The 16,465-nt window shown below is 37.5% G+C and overlaps 1 protein-coding gene across 1 annotated transcript in view; it reads left to right on the plus strand.

Moving 5' to 3' along the window:
* Proc (Proctolin) overlaps positions 1-16,465 on the plus strand; it is a 104,834-nt gene that overhangs the window by 61,797 nt on the left and 26,572 nt on the right. Inside the window, exon 2 of the mRNA XM_071583486.1 lies at positions 11,733-11,877. Within this exon, the coding sequence (XP_071439587.1) occupies positions 11,733-11,877 (145 nt within the window). The remainder of the gene's footprint in view (positions 1-11,732; positions 11,878-16,465) is intronic.

Below are 16,465 nucleotides of genomic sequence, written 5' to 3' on the forward strand. Positions count from 1 at the left end.
AGTGACGTTTTGAACCCGTCGAAATGATTTAGATCTAGCGTTGTTATTGCAAGTATCTTCCGATTAGAGAAAGGTTTTCGATGGTACCCTGACAGTATGGAATATTGTCGTCTTCATCATTTTCTGCCAATGGCATGTATGATCATCGGTGCGACATTTTCTGCGTTAGAAAATAAGCTCATACATCAACAGCCCTCTAGTATTTCTTATTTCCTTCTAATTCGGGATTGGCATTTATATCGCTCCACGGAAGTCTTATAGACCAAGACCTCATAAATGCTATAGAGAAAGGCAGTCCCAATTTCCTGTGGAAAAACAAATAGAATATTTGCAGAGAGCATAGAAATATACTTTCAAATTGGCCGAATAGGTAGAGACAAGCAGGCTACGTGGCCAGGCCGGAAGGTATTGCGTGCAAGTCAGGATGATACATCCGGACGCACCCATGTAAACCCGTGAACTGTGTGTATTTTACGGACACCGCGTTACACCTGGGACGTCATTGACGGCATCAGGGAAATAACTGATACACACCTCCCCCTACTCCTGAATGCATGATTTCACGCGCTGTGGAGCACGGGGCGCAGGGAATTTTGCCGTCACCTTTCGAGCCGAATTCCAAATTGATGACCATGGTTAGCAAGGCGATAAACTGTATTTTGGTAACAAGCAGCGCGGCTGCTCAGCCATTTTTTTCTGTTGAGGTACAACGTGGTGAGGTCCCTTTCACGTAGTCTACCATGCATCACCATCGCACAGGCATAGGCATATAGCTAACAATGATGGATCGTGAAAGGAATTAAATCAGCGAGGTAGTTGGTGCGGTAATCCACTGAGCACTTTTCGTTAAATTTCAGGACTACTTTTGCATTGTCGACCATTAACGGGCAATTAACATGCTATACCTGCAAGATATCAACTAGTTAGGGTCAATCATTCATATTTTAATAAACAAAAGAATGAACCTTCTACTCTGTGCGTGGGTTTAGTATTTATGCGATTCATTTTGCAGTTATACGATTTGTACATACTCCTACGGCTACTTGCGAGACTGCGAGTAAGTGGATGTGCTAGTGATATCCAGTTTTCGTATTTTACAGCTCCACAATGTGGGCGGTCATTAGGATTAACTATATCAATAATCACCATGAAATTGGATAGCATGGGTATTTCGATCTTATATCTAGATGATTGGAACTTCCCTATTTCATCCTATCCCGTAATATTTCTCTCATGCCTTGCAAGCTTGTCAACATTTGGGTTATTCGATTTAAAAACAGTTTGATTTTTAGATTCGTTTTCTCGGGTGGTCTGGCATTGTATTCAGTCAGTATCCAGTTGCGTGGAGCAAATTATGCCCTTAGAGACTGCATTAAACATTCCCAAAAAGAGATTTTCACGATGATAGAGGCATTTTTCACGCAATCACTCAGTTAAAATTTCCAAACTACATATCCAGTATACATTTTTTCCAAAATCTGGATTATTAAAAAAATATTTCTGGAAGATATTTTGCACTGAATTCTAGAAATGATCTTTGAGGAATCCATAAAACATAATCAAATGAAAATGCTTATCTTCCGTGAAAATGCATTTTTAAAGTCCGCATTTTATCCAATGCTCCGCGAAAAACCTTCGTCTACGACCGATTTCATCTCATGTTCTCAGAGAGCGTGCTATTTATTAGATTAGAACGCTCATATCCTCTGGCGATTAAGGAAGACATTTGTTTCAACTTTGGAGGAAAAGATGAAGAAAATATAATGAAGAAAATGAGGCATTTTCAGACGAACGAGAAAGGATGCAAGGATACACTCGTAGACCGCACTTTTACGTGGAAGGTAAAGGATATACCGTTGAGGGTTGATACACAGGAAGAGACCACTTCAGGGACTAGTTATCACGGCATAGCCTCACACAGCCAGGATTCACGGTTCCAGTGTCAGCTTAATCTCGATTCCTCCTCAGTGAATTCCTGCACCAAGGCTGAGAACGCTTTACAGTAAGATCCAAGTTGTAAGCAGGAAGGCAGAACTTCCCATGTATTCATATCACCCTGAAATGTGGATGTAACTATAGCCCATGGATATTTATAGCGTATGGAATTAAAAACCCATTTCATAATTTTAACTGGAATCATCGCTAGAATCACCATGGGTATTATCATCAATATGTAAAGAGCTACAATATTTTATAGTTCGATCTTCTAGCCCAAAGTACTTGCGTGACAGTATGAACCACTTATTCAGTACACAATTTTATGATCAACAAAAACATACTGAAATATGTTATAATAGATAAGATGGCTTCATAAATATCCTACACAAATACCTTCAATGTATCTTACTTTTCCTACAATTTAAAATTGAATTTACAATAAATTGTAACATCCATATATTTAGTTAGAGTTCAAGAGGGACAAGAGTTCGAATATTCCAAACTAACCCATCTATCGTGCTTACACGCTAAGTAATTTAATAGCTGCGGTTTTTTTCGCAAATGCTCATTTTTTTCTCTATGGTCAAAACAACGGTAATCAAGTCTACGGTTGATTTTGGTACATCAGTGTGTGTCTCACATTGATCCCAGCCCTATGGTGCGTGAAACTAAGTCATTCTTGGTGAAGGAGGGAGGAAGAGGCATCTCCTATCTCTGTACCACATCTTCCATTTCCCACAGTTTCGATACATGGAAAATTGTGCCGCTTGATATTGGGTGAAGTTGTCCAAAGACGTCACTCAGGATCCTCAAATATTGAATGCGGAATTGGATTTAGGGAGTCTCCTCAGATTCTGTTTCTCCAAATATCCTATTGATTTTATCCTGGTCCTCAATTGGAGCCAATATTTGTGGTCTCATCAAAACTCCCATAATTTTCAATCAAACAAGCACAGAAGTAGTTAGATACACTAAAACAAATGCCACTGGTCTGCTAATGAAACTTCTCGTAATTGTAGAATGCTCATTAAAATTTCTATTAATCCACGGTGGGAAGAGAAATTTTCACACAAATACATAAAATATTATAAAGATTTATGATTCCTAAGCTTAACAGCTGAAATTAAACTGTAATGATAATGCGACCCTCCGAATAATTTCCAGCGTTTCACTAATTCAGTGAATGGTGTAGAAATATTCTCAGTAGTTTGTCGCCTTTTCCTAAAAAGAATATTATAAAATAAATAGTTTGACCACAGAAGCGACTTTCATTGATGGTAAACGGTAGGTAAACAAAAATAGAAGAAAGATTTATCACCCACAAAAATTAAGGACCTTACATAATATGCTATTATTATTCTTTTATATTTGCAGTAAATTATGTGAAGTATAATAAGTGAAAGAGTGTATTGAAGATAACTTTTAGTGCATTCTTATATCTCTAAAGATATTTTTATTATTATCTATAAATCCTAAACTAGTATTGCAACGAATATTAACAACTGCTGCACTGATTCCGTTCAAAATGGTCTTTAAGGCTCATCTCAAAACATAATGCGTCAACAGAAAATAACCAATTATTTAAATAGCGAACAATAAAATCAACCCTTGGAGTAGAGCATGGGCACAATCTAATTAAGCTGCCATGCAACGGTGATGGCAGAGAATTTTTATTCGTTTTATATTTATTCTAGGTAACCGTAAAAGAACGCTGTTATTTTTTCATTTCTCAAGCTTTTCGGTTAATGATTGAAAAAGATAATTAAAGGACTCAAATTAATTTACCTTCAGTATAGCACAGAGGTGCATGCACGACGTTGCTTTCACGGTGTGTTTCTTAGGGAAAGTATGTCACGTGGAATAACATTTAAGGGCCCTGAAAAGGTGAAAGGAGACACGCCGAGTAAAAAAACACGCGTAGTCAATTTTGATTTTTCACAAACATTCATCATCCGCTACGGGGAAGTTTGAGGAAAAGTGGTCTTCTGATGGATTTTATTTAGCGAGTAGCGAAGTAAAAGGAATAATGAAACACTTCTTTCGTGAGGAGCATTTGAAAATCTGATACCTATGTGGAGCGTGGGGTAAGGAGAGACAAATATTCATGCGGGAAGACGAAAGAGATGGTTAAGTGGCCTGCCTTTTTTCCGCCCTCTCCGAGACGCTCCCCATTCAATAAAAGCGAGTCCCTCCAAAGGAACTCCAATCTGAACATATTCACCACCTTAGCAGAAAATAATATACAGCGGCCTTAAGGAAGACGAATCGCTTGTCGTCTCGTTGTTTTTCTCCTTGAAAGGTAGTGTTTTATGTAATGAGCCATAAACTTTATCCCCATGTCTCATCAATGCAGGTTTTGAAAATGAAACCTTGAATTCTAAGCCATTAATTACCTGGAGGAGAATTTAAAAGCGATTCAATCTGAATGGATCCAAGTCTGCGGGCTCATTCCGAAAGGAAAACCCCATTTGCATATAAGACTGCGTGAATTTAAAACAATTTGCATAAAGTGGAACACTAGTGGCGGATTCGACTCGGTCACAGAAGGAGATGCCCTAGACGCAACCAAATATTTATTATATTCGATATAAATCTGGGGAAAATGAAAAGAGAAAGAAATGAAGAAAATAGAGGAATGAAGGAAGAAAAATAGAAAAATGCAAGCTCAAACGCACGCACTTTCTCAGGCTTTAATAAATTAACCCTAAATAACTCTTAGGTAATTCACTGTGGTGAATACACGATATGTAAGTCATCGCATGAAGACCAAAGAAGAGTTCATTTTGAGATCATCAAATTTCAAATGTTATTGGAAAACATATTTCTGTGCATTCAAATATTCTATATCCAAGAGACTAATATGCAATACAATTGAAATAAATTTCGGACAATAATGCCTCAGAAGAGAGGGCTCAATCATGATTTTTGGGCCTTAAATTCTGGGGACACATAAATTACTTTGAGGACCCGCAATTTGGAAACAAGAAATGCTGATAATAATCCATCAAAGTGCACCTGCTACCGTTTCATTTTGCGAATTTTAAAAAATCTGAAAGAGCGGATGGGGAAGGAAAATTAAGGGTTCGAAATGGAGTTGGATTCAAAGGGAAAAGAGTAATGGGAAGTGGTAAAGTGTGTGAAAGGGATCAGAGTTTCCTTATCAAATGGTATCTTTAAAAAAAATATGTGCACAGGCACTAAGTAATCACACCGCTTCGTAGATGGATGCATGAGAAAGTTCAACGGACTCCCCTCAAATCTCGGAAAGCTTGGCATTTCCACGCTTCGGTATATTAAAAAAATGTACCTCTCTTTTGTAATACGCAATAAACGCTAACAGGCTGAGCAACTGATGATAATAACGATTAAACCTACTAATATCAATGCTGCAACTCTTTTAGCGAAAATAGTATGTGAATTTTTTCATCCAACATCGAAAAATCTTGCAGTAATATTGGGAGAAGATCAATCAATGGAACGGCAAGTCAAATATATTTCCTGCAAGGATAATATCTTTATTAATTTTGTTTCATATTTTGCCACGCTTAATATAATTTCCATGAAAATTTCTATCAATTAAATTTGACGTTTTTAATTTTTGACAAATTTTAGACGAGAGTTAGTTAGGAACACAAAATTTATTTTTTCTTATCTCAACCTTTCCTGCCTTACGTTACCTGAGTACAGCTGGGGATCGAGATGGTGCGGTTGCTATCGAACTGGCTTCCCACCCAGAGGCGGTGTCGAATATTTTGCAGAGGTATCTCGATCCCTACTTGGGGTGCTTTGTGGAGGGCTCTTTGCATGAGTCCGTCGGATAGGACGTTAAGCTGTGGACCCATTGGTTAGGAGAAGGCTCTCTTGTTAGGAGAAGGCTAATGCCAACGCCGAGTTTCTCTCCACCATTTATCTTTTCCTGCCCATCCCTAATGGCGCAAATGACCTTAGATGTCGGCCGCCTCGTCTGAATACTACTACTACTTAAAGTAAAGACTTTCATAAAAACGCGCTCGGAATAAAAAAGCCTCAGTTAGGAGGGCAGAAATTGTTTTTGTCACATTCCTTTATCATGCAACCCAGGAATATTTTGTAATTAATGATTTTTTTCACAAAAGCGAAAATTGCAGTCCTCTTACATTCATGCTTCGGAGTTAATTGTGTGTAGAAATAAAAAAAATATACCACTAATGTCTGCAAACCTAAAAAAATCGGAATAGGGGCAATTAATTTTAAGGGTAAACTCGCTTTTACGTCGACCAATGACAAGAAAAAAGCTCTAAAGGCTTTCTCTGTAGTTAAATAACTCGGATCCACGTCGTCTCCTCGGACAAGCCCATCAAAAAGGAATATTTATGAAACTGATCATTTCCCTGGGCCCCTAGAACTTTAGCTCAGCAGCGTGTTACGGCGTGAACGAAAAACGGTTGCAAAGAAAAGAGGCGGCTCACAACCGAAAGAGGGTGGGTACGGGGAGAAAAATATGTAGGAAAAAAGGACGAAATGACCCCGACACATAATAACGTGATTCTGGGGCAATGCGCTGAAATTTAAGTCAGTAAAAACATGTTCCTTCTTTTGGAGTTGTATTATTAATAGGATCCCCTCCATGCAATGCAAGAAGGGCAGAAGGAAGTATAAACTCGGGCGTAAAATCGAGAGAGTCACGGCGCACATTTCTGTAGAGCGATGAAACAAAAGGCGGAGTGGGGGATCTCTTTGTAGACCCCGGGGCAGAAAACTGGCCACGGATTAAGGGAGGATGAGAAGGGAAGAAGGGGAATGGGGTCGAGGAAGGAAATGGGGCTGAAGGCGGTGGATCAAAAACATTTACTCCGGCCAACGGGGAGCAAAGACGAAGATCCAATTTCCCCGCCGTCCAAAATCGAATCCTTGGTCGGACAGTAAATTGCCAATGGGCAACGAGGGCATCTCTGCGAGGGCTTTGGTATCGAAAAGTGGTTATGAGGAGAGGATTACGAGTGGGAGCGGGAGGCAAGTAATGAGGAGATTGAAGGCCTCTCGCGCTTGAGGAGCTTTGCACAAAGGATCATATTTGGAGCTGTTTAGCGCCTACTTGTGGCCGCTTCACAGGCGGACATTGATTAGGTATCCTCGCTTGGTATAGCAAAAATCATCAAAAGGGTAGACACTGAAATTATCACGCACGATCACTCCAAGACTCTCGGCATTTCCTAAAATGTCGGCCAGATTTCAAAGTGATGCTGGAACTATGTCATCGAGAAAAATAACAGGCAAAGAGACAAAGCAGAGTTATGCCAAGTTGGGCGAGCGGCGCTAAATATTTGCGGGTGAAGTCATAAAACGAAGCTTCTCGTTGTGCGGTTAACAATGATGGAAAATAAAAGAATCACCGATGACATCGAAAGGAGAGAAATTGTGATTTGCTAACGCAGGGTCGTAACTATACAGCATTCTTTTTTTCTGTACACCTCTCATAGTGATGAAAATTCAGCGATCTTCGTTAAGGTACACACACACTTTTGTCAGTAAGGGTGTGTGATAGGCTTTGAGTTATTTCTTCCGGAGAGATTCTGGGCATAATTACGCTGCAAATTTATGTGGCAGTTAATTCACACTGGAATTAGGAGAACGAAATATAAATACCACGAGGAGCATATTCAGTTCACGCCGTTAAGCTTACATAAACGGGAGTATCGAAATGCTGCTCATGGCCAACAGAGTTTAAAGTTGAACAAAAGTTATTAAACAAGTATATATCTTTGGCGTTAAAGAAAAAAACTAGATAAAAAAGCACGCAAGCACATTGATACGGTAACAGCATTAACGTTTACATAGAAAATTAGGGCAACGCATTCCGAGACAATGCGATCAAATTTATAAGTCGTCTAAATTATTGATACACGTGTAAATTTGACCGAGGATGTTTGGAAGTTGGACTGTTAAAATCTATGTTAATTTTGGTAAGACTGACAAGCATCTAAATTAGCAAATCCTACAACATTAATGATAGCGAAAGAAATAGAAAAGGAATATGTTAATGGGAGAATTTTATCATAAATATGAATAAAATATTTAAAAACAATTTAATCCTGACAAAACATTTATCATTGCAAAATACAAAAATTTATGGTAGCTATTCTCTTTCTCGTTTATTTCCCCATAGGATTTGATGCTATGATAGGCATCGTCAGTCACCATGTACTTCAATTAAAATTTTTCATGTTGTGTGGGCGATAAAGAGTATCTATGTGATAGTTTACTCTCCGCTCCTCACTGGCATCACCACGATATCATCTAATTGTTTGGAAGAGAAATTCAATGAAAAATGGGTCAAAACGCAAGAGATGAGTTTAAACAAAAATAAAAAAACCTAGAGAATTAGAATATATGATCCGAATACCATGCAACTTCTCTTCTTTTGAATTCACAATTAAAATAAAACTAAAAAAGTAAATTTTTTAACCGAAACTATTGTGAGAGATTCGTGGCTACATTTAGAAATGTTCCAAAAGATGTATATGCCTTATCTATCTCTTCCAGAAGCATTGACATTTTTTTCAAGACGAGGCCTATCCTTTTGCTTTCCCCAATTTCTAACAGTACGAAATTCTCACACAACCCCTCACTCTCCTCTCTGACTATCTCCCACCCTTGACACCGATCCCGAGTCCATTTTAACCCGCGCTTCCCACCCTCCCTCACACCAACATCAATCCCGCCCTATGCCCTTGGCCCTGCTCCAAAGAATCTTAGTCGGGGTAAATCGTCCCACCGCATCGGCAGCCCACGACCCTCCCTAAAGAGATTTCCAATGCGACACCAGCCACCAATACTCTCCACCCACCGGCTCTTTGCGATAGCAGAGATTTTGTATGCACAAACGTAACACCAATGTAAATACTCTCACACGTGTGTGTGTGTGTGTCTATACATATATATATTATGTATATATATATATATATATATATATATATATATATATATATATAAACACATGTATGTAAATACTTATGCATATATTCACACTTACAAAGACACCCTAGATGATTTTAAAATATTTTGGTAAGGATAAAAACAGGGTTATGCAAAATATAAGTATGAACGAGCACCTAAGAGAGGTTTATCTCCACGGAAAAAATGACATCCGGAATTCGAACCCGGGACTTTTAACTACCCGGGCGAATGTCCTGTCAATATTTTTGTACGCGTGTATCTACACATATACATGTGCTCACACACATATAAATGTATCAACGAATCACAACATCCAAAACTTGTACCCCTTCCTTCCATTCGATACCACAAACCCCCTTATCTTCCCTTACCCGTCCCAATGTCAAATCTTTTTCCTATCCTCCGCTTCCAACCATTTCCCCATCCATTTACTCGAAAAATGGAGCTGCGGGTGGCGCAAACACACAGGCGCTCGCTCCTTCCCCGTCTCTTTTTGCATACGTACGTTTTTGCGAGGGAGAGATAAGTGCTGCGGAGGATAGACGGCCTACGGGCATGGACTTGCAGTACTCTCGTTTCGTCCGGCCTCTTAAGTGAAATGACAATCTGAGAAGGAGGAGGAAACCAGATAGCGAGGTGGAGCTAGGAGACTTCGAATCTCGGCTTATTCCTTGATGCGCCGGATGGTGTTTCCTCCGTTTTACATCTTAAGCAGATCGACAGAGCTGTAGATCACGTATCTACAGTGTCCCCAAGAGACGCGGAGTGATTTCCACACCTCGCATTACCCTAATGACCAATTTTACAGCCGCAAAAATAAATCCAACGCTGAAATGTGGAATATATTTAACGGCTCAAATGTTGGATACACTTAACAGCAAGGAAAACCATTAACTTTAACTTCTCAGCTTCTTAAACTACTCAATATAGGACAAAAATTATATGTGAAACTCAGCATCTTCTATAAAAATTACCGAAAATTCTAAAGCAACTATTTTTACATTCCCCAATATAGAACGTTTATCTGAATAAATCAATACAATAATGCTCTGGAGAGTAATGATGTTTTAATCCCGTAATGTATTACGGGGAATTACATGGGGGAAAATATTTATCATGATTGGATATGTTCCACTATAATATTAATACTTCCAGTCCGCTATTTTTTTGTCTTATTACATCAGATAACTGTAAATTATCTATTCCAGCATCCAACAATTACAATTACGCAGTTAATACTGCGTTTCCTCTGGATATTCCGCAGAATATTCTGAGTTTTTTTTGTAGAATTAATCACGGGACTTCCGGCAATACATTTGTGTTAAAGCAAATATTATTTCAATAATTAAAAACATATTGCGATCAAATCCGGACGAGAAAAATGAAAATATAAGAAAAATTATATTTATATTGGTCATTCTTTTGATCATTCAACATTTACCATCCCATTTGGATACCTTGTTACTAGATTCTTAAGATCCCAACCAGTTAATGAAATCAGGTATGCAATATCAATCGATGAAACTGATACGAGCATTCATTTAATGTCACAAATTATTAAATGGGAAGATATCCTGCCCCCTCATCGAAGACAAAAATTCCTAAGGTCCTAGTTCTCATTGCATGTGAAAAAGGATAGTGTTTCTTTAGCAATTTTTTAATCATATTAAACAATTTAGTCGTCATGATTATCGTCAATATATTTCAGACAATGTTATCTACCGATTTTATCGAGCCCTTAATTAGCTTGGACATCATTTAATTTACCAACTTGAATGATTCTCATAAGCATATCAAGCAGGCAATTTTTTTTCGTCCATCAGTACTCTGACACTATCTCAAAAAATTTAATATCATAATTTGGTTGTAATTACAAGTACAAACCATGAATCTCTAAACACACTGGAGTAAACATTACTTTTTCCAAGTAGCATTCCTATTTTAAAAACTACCGAAAAATAACAAATAATAATAAACTTCCAAATGGCATGATCATACCCTCGACGAACATGGAACATTAATTACGCTCAAGTTCAGTTTTTCCGGCCAAGCGATTTACTATCTCTGAACAAAGATTCTCTCAACAGTGATCAGTTTTTTTTATTTGGAAATTTTTGATACCAGTGCCATACTGAATGTTTTTAATGCAAATGCTTGATCAGCATTAGCTGAACAAAGAAAAAACTTCTTATCTGAAATTACTAAGCCACAAAAATTATTTGTGATATTAGAATAAACTGATTACGTGGTACTGTTAGCATAATGTGAAACCGGCACTTAAAATACTTTGCGCCAATGTCAACATCAACTGCTAAGATTTTTTTACAGAAGAAAAACTTAATTGTCATTTGAATAACATGATGGACGCGATGCTTCGAGGTTGTTTCTATATTTCAAAGGGTAAAATGCAGATGTAATTGGAAAATCCATGAAATTCTACGACTTCTTACTACCAGACCAAAAGCTTTTCCAAGACTGATGAATTCAATAATCCAACCTAACTTCAAATGTTCTTCATAGATATTAAATTTCCTTTTTTGATTTTTCAAATGTTTCCTTGGGCTGACGTTCAAGAGGCCCCAGAATTTAGCTGTAAAATTACAAAAAACTAACCTTAAAGCCTAAAGAAAGGTCTTCCTTTGTCTAAGTTTTTCATAATGTTATTATAGTAATTGGACTACCACCAAATAAATTTGCTCTAGCAAATCATTGGATAAATAACGCATTCGGGCATATTTTTTTCTAAATGAAATAAAAATTTGGGATGTGTTCAATTAAGTTCATATTTTGACTCGCCTTATCCCAAGTGGCTTGACTGGATTGCTCATCATTGTCCAAACTTTCCTCTTCTTCCGTAGGATGTCTCCCCTGTCTCTCATGAAGCACGCTCTGCTTGCCGCCCTCGTCGTCATCGCCCTGTCCAACTGGGGCGTAGAGGCTCGCTACCTGCCCACCAGGAGTCAGGACGATCGTCTCGAACGACTCCGTGAGCTCATCAAGGATGTGAGTATTCGACAACTGATCACAACAAGGGAAAAAGGGGCAATATAAATTTTTTCGCTCTTATTTTACATTCGAAATTGAACGACTGATGCGTTTGCATCAGCCTCACCAACCTAACGAGAACATTTTGGTGGAAAGTTTATTTTCATTCACTAATGCTAGTTCGTCTTCCATGACACCGATTCGATTCAACAGTTTTAAAAAAAGGGGTGAGAATTAATATGGCATTTTCCGGTAAATGATAAGAACTTGAAATTTTAATGGCATATTTTTTCATTATAGCAATAATTCAGTCATTAAAAATACTGGCAAAATAAGAAAATAATAACATTACAGAGTACAATTAAATTCACACGAATATTTACAACGGAGTATCTTACAGGTAAAGAACATATTTTTCTATAATACAACAGTGTACAAGTATGCTCTAACCGCTTTTCCGTGTTATTTTGTTGTTTTCATTGTTTTCATGTAGCTATGGACAAACGGTAGAGCTATTAAATAACTACTGCATCTTTTAAACGCACCCCTTGATTTCAATCGCCAAAGTCATATAGATGAGTTAATGGCGCATTCTGGCCATTTACTTATTTTTCAAATTGCGTGAACTTTATAATAATAATAATCTCACAAAAACGTATCAATAATTAGCACAGATATTACTGTAACAGCAGTAATAACAATAACAATGGCAATATCATCACGATGATATACACCCACGCTGGAACTTTACATTGAGCAATTCCGCGGAAATATGGATATTTTATCCTCATATTCCCTGAAATTTATCGCATAGGGCCTTTATTCACGTTTGAGGTATGGATTCCATCAGTCATGGACGGAAGGAAGGAGAAAAGAAATTCTCATAAGTAATAAAAAAAACCATGGGAATATCATCAATTTACTGCCATTGGGAAAACGAAATAAAATACTAATAATTCAACCTCTCACCGAGAGAATGATAAAAGGTGATATCCAACAAACTTAGTAATCCACTGTACCGCAAAAAAGAATACTGAGTGTGCAAGAACGAACCGTGAGTGAAACGCTCATTCTTCCACCTAGGATGAAGTCCATTGAAGGTGAAGGGAGAGGAATTCTGAATTTCATCCTTCAGGAAAATGGAGTGAGGCGTCTGACAGGATAAAACCCGTCTGAACTGGGCCCGAATGTATTATTCATTCTTGTTTAAACTCCTTAAGATATATCGGTCTCTGCCCACTTTTATTCATGCTCAGTCTTAAAAAACGTTGGATTTTTTTGACTGCATATCTTGCTGGTTCACTCACGAATTTCGTTGACCGCAACCGATCGTTTTTGAGGCACGTCAAAGCTCGAACTTACGTCACAAAGAATTTACGAAAGAATAGAATAGAGAATTATACGAAAGTAATTAAATTCTCAGAAATTGAAGTCCAAGAAGGAGAGGCAAATACTAGTTAAAATATTTTGAGCGAAAAGAGAGAGCGTAGTTAGGAAACGAGCGAACGATTACGCTAACAGAAACTGAAATATTTACATAGTGTGAGAGACTCTAGGAAAAGATGGAAAGAAAAGATTGGGAAAGACTGTGATATGGCTTGTAGCTTTTCATGGTTCATGAAACTCGATTATTTAAGAAAGAGGATAGCTTAGAAGGGTATTCTTGATACAGGAGGAGGGGAGAAGATAGAGAAACGGAGCAGAATAGAGAGGGTGATGGACGAAGAAATTGTATACTTCGGAGGAAAAGAGGAAGTAGTCGGGGATATTCAAAAAAGGGAGATTAAGTGGATGAAAGAGCCACTTTGAGGTAGTGAAAAAGTTGTGATGGCAGAATGTTGTACGAGTGGGGAAGACAGAAAGGAATAGGCACTTTTGATGACACGAAGGGAGGTAGAAATTGAAGAATTGAAGTAGGAATGAGCAAGTGGTAAATATGCTTTACAATTCCTCGATGATAGGCAATAATTCATGAGGACCCATTTATGGCATGCACAATATTTTATACCAGCACAATTTTTCATAAGTCGATCGTTTTAATAATTAAACAAATATAGCAAATCTCCTTTCAAAGGGACAAACTGTAGTAGTTTATCAAAACATTTTATGGTACTTCTAGTGTAGGAATTTATTTAATCCGATTAAATTCCCAAATAAATAAATTATATTGATATTTACCCTGATTCTACGGAATAAATAAAATGTAACGCATCTTTGATAGACCTCCCTTCCTACCATGACATCTAACTCACAGCAACATTTGCATTTAGATGTACGTTGTAAAACATACCCTAATTTGAGACATTCCCTATTAAACTCGTTACGTATTTACACACCTCTTCATCCACAGCTGGTTCACTATGCACAGCTTTTTCTTTCCTCTTCCTACTGCAGAATATACAAGTGTTACTGCAAGTGCCCATTGTGGTGGACTGAGACAGAGACTTGTAAAAAAATGGAAATAATCTTGCCTGTAGAATCCCCGCAATGCGCAGAACTATGGTTGATATGTAAATTGCGAGCCCCATTTAATTATTTCAAGAAAGAGGGTTCTAAAAGCCCTGAGTACTACGGAAAAATTAAGCAAATATAAATGCATTACCCTGCTCAGTTGCATGCAACGGGAAGCTCAACTTAGGAAGGAAGAAGAGAGATCCCCAGAGAAAAAATTTACTCTTGCGTGGATAAAAATAAGCGGAAGATATATTAGCATAAGATTAGATATGAGTTAACATAAGAAACGGCTAGCATAGCACACTTCCCTCATCTCCTCTTGAAGCTTTTGTCAGGTGATACGAAAACTATCATGATAGTACTGGAAATTTAGTGGAAAAATTGAAATTATTCGCTCTCCTGAGATACTTATTTCAATTTCTTTCCGCTAATATTAGTTATACTTTGCTATATGCCATCAGACTGGTAACAGAATCTATTTAAAGAAACCAGGAAATGGCGTTAGATAGTGTTCATTTCAATTTGATGCTTGAAAAAATCTCCTGCAGCATCACGGAATAGCAGATAAACCCGTTTCAAATATAAATAATAATCTTTCGCTTTGAACTTGGCAGGTACTAAAAAGAAGGAATGGAATACTTTTAGCGATTGAAAGACCAACTGTATTTTTCAATGCGAAAATGCTGAATTAAAGAAGGTGCTGAATACGGGAGACCATTTCGCAAAGTATGCGTGCACAAAGCTCTTCGAAATATTGGCTTTTCCGGCATTTTAAATTCAAAATTATATTGAGGAGTAAAATTTCAATTCAAAACATATATCAAAAATGTCGAGGAGAACAAAATGCACGAACAATATATGAAATGTATGTTTCAAGCGTGCTTAAGACGCATCTGGAATATTATGCCGACATTTTTCAAAGGATGCTAGAAAAATTGTTCCGGATGTATTGAATAATATTCGTGTCATTATTATTTTACGTCATTTATAGCATGCCTTGTCAAATTTCAACTTCCTATTTAAAGCACTGGAGGAATGAAAGTCCTATTCAAATTTCATTTCACAGATGTGCATCTCGTTTTTATGCACCTGCTTACACTAATAATCAAGGATCGATAATCATGAATCAATTGAAAACGATTGCAGGAGAAGTGCTTTCAGGACCTCCGCAGGCATTAACGACAGTACCGAAAATGGAAAACCATATTCCGCGAAGCGCTCGTAAAATCGGAAGGAAGCCAAGTGATTCACTAACAGCTATTACATTATCAAGATTTCAGGGGAAGTCTTCGACGGGGTTTGAGTCATCTCAGCGTAGAATTAAGAGCAACATTATCAGCTTTCACTTTCCTACCAAGCTCTCCATGTAGAGGAAACTAGGCCGATGGAAATCGACAATTAGGCTGACTGAAATCTACACAAAAGCGATAGCTGTACATATATATATGAAAGAAATATTCTTAGAAGAAAAGAGGAAATTGTGCGTTCGTAGCCTTTTACATACCATAATGTCTTAAAATAAAGCTTCAGTGATATATGAATATATGACGCTATATTTTAACTATTTCATACTTTCAGCTGAATTCCCAGCGGACCAATATTATTGTGGGAAGAAAAACGAGAAGGATGCATATTACATTTTATAAATTGCGTTTAACTTATTTTGAGAGTATGGCATTCATTACAAAACATGGCAGCTTAATCGAAGAGGTGTCTAATCTTCTTCGCAATCGGGTTACGGTTCTGAGCGATATGTGTTCCGAAGAACTCTGGTATTTATATGGATTCAGTAAAAAAATATTTACTAAATATAACGTCTAAAACGTAAAATTAATTCGAACTTTGAACTTCATTTGTTGGATTAAGTTCAATGTTCAATTCGGTTTTCAGACTACAGCAAAATTTAAATTGACTCATCCAATCATCGTTTAAGGAAAATTTACTTTCGAATATTACTTCAATTTTCATTTTCAACTTCATTTTCCAGCAAGACCTCATCAGCTGTGGGCAATCAACGTACACAAGGCAACGACTAAATTTCGTCAATTTACTGTCAAATGAGAGTGCACATAGCAAGTTGATTCGGGTACCGGTTACCGCTGAGAGATATCAATCAATCGTGAAGTTGTTAATGTTGTCAAGACTAACTTTA

Source organism: Hetaerina americana, unplaced genomic scaffold, assembly GCF_022747635.1.
Source record: "Hetaerina americana unplaced genomic scaffold, ioHetAmer1.1.p SCAF_14, whole genome shotgun sequence".
NCBI lineage: Eukaryota > Metazoa > Arthropoda > Insecta > Odonata > Calopterygidae > Hetaerina > Hetaerina americana.